The sequence below is a fragment of the Salvelinus namaycush genome, chromosome 8, assembly GCF_016432855.1.
Source record: "Salvelinus namaycush isolate Seneca chromosome 8, SaNama_1.0, whole genome shotgun sequence".
Lineage (NCBI taxonomy): Eukaryota > Metazoa > Chordata > Actinopteri > Salmoniformes > Salmonidae > Salvelinus > Salvelinus namaycush.
In genome coordinates, this window is record NC_052314.1 from 28,470,699 (window position 1) to 28,476,185 (window position 5,487).

At 49.0% G+C, this 5,487-nt stretch overlaps 1 protein-coding gene across 1 annotated transcript in view; it reads right to left on the reverse strand.

Moving 5' to 3' along the window:
* Positions 1 to 1,249: 1,249 nt before the first annotated feature.
* Positions 1,250 to 5,487, reverse strand: part of LOC120052090 (transcription factor MafA-like) — a 5,176-nt gene continuing 938 nt past the window's right edge. The window contains exons 2-4 of the mRNA XM_038998943.1: positions 5,345 to 5,487; positions 2,275 to 2,493; positions 1,250 to 1,396 (exon numbers count right to left, since the gene is read on the reverse strand). The exon at positions 5,345 to 5,487 is cut by the window's right edge and continues 151 nt beyond it. Coding sequence (XP_038854871.1) covers positions 1,250 to 1,396; positions 2,275 to 2,493; positions 5,345 to 5,487 — 509 coding nt within the window. The remainder of the gene's footprint in view (positions 1,397 to 2,274; positions 2,494 to 5,344) is intronic.

Consider the following 5,487-nt stretch of genomic DNA (forward strand, 5'->3'; position numbering starts at 1 on the left):
TGCATTATGGTTGTCGCTCTCTTACAAAAGTGTTTTCAGCACACCCTAGATTGTAATATTAAAGTTGGAAGACAATACACAGTCACACATATCATTTTGCACTCTGTTGCCTTTTTTGTGGATTTTCTTTGTACAGACCAAATTGACCACAACAACTACATCAACCACAGTCTCTTGCTTCACGTCTTAGTGGGAAAGCTGATTGATTGTGGAGTTCCTACAGTACAAGTTGACAGAAGAGCTCTCTTGGGATGTCTGTTCATCCTCTTGAAACAAAACACCAATCACAGATAGCACACTGCAATTATTCTTCATTGTCATAGTTTTGTTATTTTCAACAAGCAAAGTATGGATTCGTTTGCATGCTTTTTCTAAATGCATAAATTCTATACATGAGTGTATCTCTTTATTCATTTAGCACAACCACAATAATACTCTCAGGGAAATGATCCTTGTACATTCTTTTTCTATGATTATTTATCTTTCAAATGTGATAGTGAGTAACATGTCTTGGTGAGCAAAAACATCTTGGTAGGCAACTGTGAAATATTAGCTGGTGAGTACAACTGCATGTCATGGACACTTGAAGATCATCCTACACCACCACACATCCTGCACCACTGCACTACTCATACCTTTGGGTTTCCAATGAGCCCAGCTGACCTACACCATCACACTGTGTTGGGTGCTGTCAGTGTGTTGTCAGGGAATGGATTCAACCCAACCAGTGTCTGGACATAAGTTCATCTTTTCATTTGTTCTGCTTGAAAGAAATATGCATAGATCAGTTGATAGGGGCGATGAATTATACAATGGAGCTTTTTTATTGAAGACAAGCCCTTGGTTTCGCATTGGTCAGTCTGAGGATGACCTGTGTCCTTCAATGCCCTGATTTCACCAGTGCAGGATGCATCCTGAAAATGTCTCATTGGGTCTTTGTGCTACTATGAACGTCACAGTGATATCAGTTTTCACCATTAGTCCTGTTTATGAAGAAATATAGGGATCGATTCTAACCCTTAGTTAACAGTCCACCTGATTGCTCAGCGGGCTAATTTGACAGTCATATAGGACCTTGTCCTAACCTCACTACCCGCCTGCCAACCTTCACACACGCAAACACACACCAAACCCTCCCTCCCTTCCTCCCCAAGTCTGATTACTCAGTGACAGCCTTATTTAGACTGACCTCCTCTTTCACACACCGCTCACATCCCTCACTTTTTTGTCCTCCAACATGGGTATATCCTCAGAGGAAGTAATCAGGGGGTGGTGAGGGGGAGTTTTTGGCGCGGGTAGGTTGAGCCTTGTTTGTACTGATGAGCTTCTCATAGCGAGCCTTGTAGGTGTCCCTTTCTCTCAGCACCCGAGAGAGCTCACACTGTAGTTGTTCCAACTGAGGAGAGAGACAGAGAGGAGAGAGGCAGAGAGGAGAGAGGCAGAGAGGAGAGAGTCAGACAGGAGAGAGACAGACAGGAGAGAGTCAGACAGGAGAGAGACAGAGAGGAGAGAGACAGACAGAAAAGAGACAGACAGGAGAGAGACAGACAGGAGAGAGACAAACAGGAGAGAGACCGACAGCAGAGAGACAGAGAGGAGAGAGGCAGAGAGGAGAGAGACAGACAGGAGAGAGACAGACAGAAATTAGACAGAGAGGAGAGAGACAGAGAGGAGAGAGACAGACAGAAAAGAGACAGACAGGAGAGAGACAGACAGGAGAGAGACAGACAGGAGAGAGACAGAGAGGAGAGAGGCAGAGAGGAGAGAGACAGACAGGAGAGAGACAGACAGAAAAGAGACAGACAGGAGAGAGACAGACAGGAGAGAGACAGCGAGGAGAGAGGCAGAGAGGAGAGAGGCAGAGAGGAGAGGGACAGACAGAAATGAGACAGACAGGAGAGAGACAGAGAGGAGAGAGACAGACAGAAAAGAGACAGACAGGAGAGAGACAGACAGGAGAGAGACAGAGTGGAGGGAGACAGACAGGAGAGAGACAGAGAGGAGAGAGACAGACAGAAAAGAGACAGACAGGAGAGAGACAGACAGGAGAGAGACAGACAGGAGAGAGACAGAGAGGAGAGAGACAGACAGAAAAGAGACAGACAGGGAGGAGAGAGACAGAGAGGAGAGAGACAGAGAGGAGAGAGACAGACAGGAGAGAGACAGACAGGAGAGAGACAGAGAGGAGAGAGACAGAGAGATTAGAGAGTTCTTAGAGCTTTTACTTTGGAGTTGTTGGCAATGGTGTGTTGTTGTTATTGTATTGTATCCTACCTGTTGTGTGAGGACGTGTTTCTCGGACTCCAGTGCGTGGCGGTGCTGCAAGCGTTTGTAGCGGCAGGACTGGGCGTAACCTCGGTTCTTTAGCGTACGACGTTTCTGCTTGAGACGCACCACCTCGTCCTTACTGACGCCGCGCAGGTGTCTGTTCAGCTCCCGCACTGACAGGTTCACTAGCTGCTCATCCGAGAAACGTTCATCCACCCCACCACACTGCACACAGGGAGAGGTGGAGAGAGATGCTTACTTCAAAATGTTGACATGAATTTCAGTTGTGGAGAGGACTTAAACATGTTTGTCTGACTTACGTATAGAAGGAAATATGATGGAGCTGGTATGGTGGACTAGTTATAAGTAGGCCTATACGTAATACTGATATGAGATTACAGTCTGCTCGTCTATTTAAGAATGATTCTGTGATTGTTTGTGTGTGTCTGTGTTACGTCCGTCGTTAAATGAAGACCAAGGTGCAGCGTGGTAGGCGTACATTTTCATTAATTGTAAATGTTCCACCAAAAACAATAAACAACTCAACTAATGTAAAGCAAGGAGTGCAACATATGCAACACACAAAGACAAGATCACACAACAGAAGGTGGGAAAAAGGGCTGCCTAAGTATGATCCCCAATCAGAGAGAACGATAGACAGCTGCCTCTGATTGGGAACCATACTCGGCCAACAAAGAAATATAAACATAGATTTCCCACCCTAGTCACACCCTGACCTACCAAATAGAGAATATAAAGGTCAGGGCGTGACAGTACCCCCCCCCCCCCCCCCCCCACCAAAGGTGCGGACTCCCGGCCGCAAACCTGAACCTATAGGGGAGGGTCCGGTTGGGCATCTACCCTCGGTGGTGGCTCCGGTTCAGGACGTAGCCCCCGCTCCCTACGCTGATCCCTCTGCTTCTGTGGAACCGGACCGTGGATCGTCGCCGGAGACTCCGGACCGTGAATCGTTGCCGGAGGAACCGGACCGTGGATCATCGCCGGAGGCTCTGAACTGGAAACCCCCGCTGGAGGCTCTGGACTGCAGCTCGTCGCTGAAGACTCTGGACTGCAGCTCGTCGCTGGAGGCTCTGGACTGCAGATCGTCGCTGGAGGCTCTGGACTGCGGACCGTCGCTAGAGACTCTGGACTGCGGACCGTCGCTGGAGACTCTGAACTGCGGACCGTCGCTGGACACTCTGAACTGCGGACCGTCGCTGGAGACTCTGGACTGCGGATCGTCGCTGGACACTCTGGACTGCGGACCGTCGATGGAGACTCCGGACTGCGGACCGTCGCTGGAGGCTCCGGACTGGGGACCGTCGCTGGAGGCTCCGGACTGGGGCTGGAGGCTCCGGACTGGGGACCGTCGCTGCAGGCTCTTTGCCATGGATCGTCACTACGGGCTCCGGGCCCTGGATCATCACTGGAGGCTTCGTGCCATGGATTACCACTACAGGCTTCGGGCCATGAATCATCACTGGAGGCTTCGTGCCATGGATCATCACTGGAGGCTCCGGGCCATGGATCATCACTGGAGGCTCCGGGCCATGGATTATCACTAGAGGCTCCGGGCCATGGATTATCACTGGAGGCTTCGTGCCATGGATCATCACTACAGGCTTCGTGCCATGGATCATCACTACAGGCTCCAGGCCATGGATAATCACTGGAAGCTTCGTGCCATGGATCATCACTGGAAGCTTCGTGCCATGGATCATCACTGGAAGCTTCGTGCCATGGATCATCACTGGAGACTTCGTACGTGGAGCCGGAACGGGTCTCACTGGACTGAAGAGACGTACTGGAAGCCTGGTGCGGGGAGCTGCCACAACACGTCCTGGCTGGATACCCACTTTAGCTCGGTGAGTGTGGAGAGCTGGCACGGGACGCACTGGGCTATGAAGGCGCACTGGATGCATAGTGCGTAGAGCCGGCGCAGGATATGCTTTCCTCCCAGGTCCAGTCCTCCTGACCACGCTGCTTGGTCCATTGGTGGTGGGATCTTCTGTTACGTCCATCGTTAAATGAAGACCAAGGTGCAGCGTGGTAGGCGTACATTTTCTTTAATTATAAATGTTCCACCAAAAACAATAAACAACTCAACTAATGTAAAGCTAGGAGTGCAACACATGCAACACACAAAGACAAGATCCCACAACAGAAGGTGGGAAAAAGGGCTGCCTAAGTATGATCCCCAATCAGAGACAACGATAGACAGCTGCCTCTGATTGGGAACCATACTCGGCCAACAAAGAAATATAAACATAGTTTTCCCACCCTAGTCACACCTGACCTACCAAATAGAGAATATAAAGGATCTCTAAGGTCAGGGCGTGACAGTCTGAGTTGTGCATATGTGGTTGTGTGTGTGATGTGAGTGTGCCTAACTGTTTGTGTCAGGAGGCACATTTTGGCAGCACATGTCCATAATCTGTCAGGTAATCTGACTGAGTGTGAGTGACAGTGATCAGGATTATACACGGCAATAATAGCAGATATTATCATAAGCTCACCCTGTGCTTCACACACTGTACATAGAGATTCTCTCAGACACCTGGATGGGGAATGCAGCTTTAGTACAGTACTGAACTTTCCATATACAGCAGCACTAGCAGCCGCGCACACAGCTCCCTTTACTCTTGCAAAGCCAGGGGAGACCCTAGAATTATTGATGTAGCCTAGTAAGTGTTAGCTTTAACACAGTTCATTTATCAATGTTGACGCATTACAGGTACATGCATCTATTATTACATTTAATTCAATATTCTGCATTTGCCCCTGCAGGACAAATAATGCATTTTTAAACATGTAAGGTCTTCAGCCAAACTCATTGTCATCTCAGTGTTGAGGCATGTTTTCTATACATAAAGTAGGTACACGACATGCACCCATAATCATGTTCTAATGGTTTAATCCCAATCCCTTACAGCATGATCCCTCTATCATCTCTCCCTCGCCTCTCCCATATGCTCCTGCTCCAACCAGTGTTGTGCTATTGTTGCCAGCCTTCCCACAGTGACACTTATCTCAGTTATTCTACCATCTTTTGTTGCATACTGTCATGCCCCCTGACCCCATTAATTACTTGGAGGTGATGATGATGGTGATGATGATGGCCATGCATGGGGTGGTGAGGGTGGTGGTGATGATGATGTGGGTGATGGTGATGAAGTCGACCAGAGGGGCTCTGGGGTTGTGGGTAGGTTGCTGAGGAAG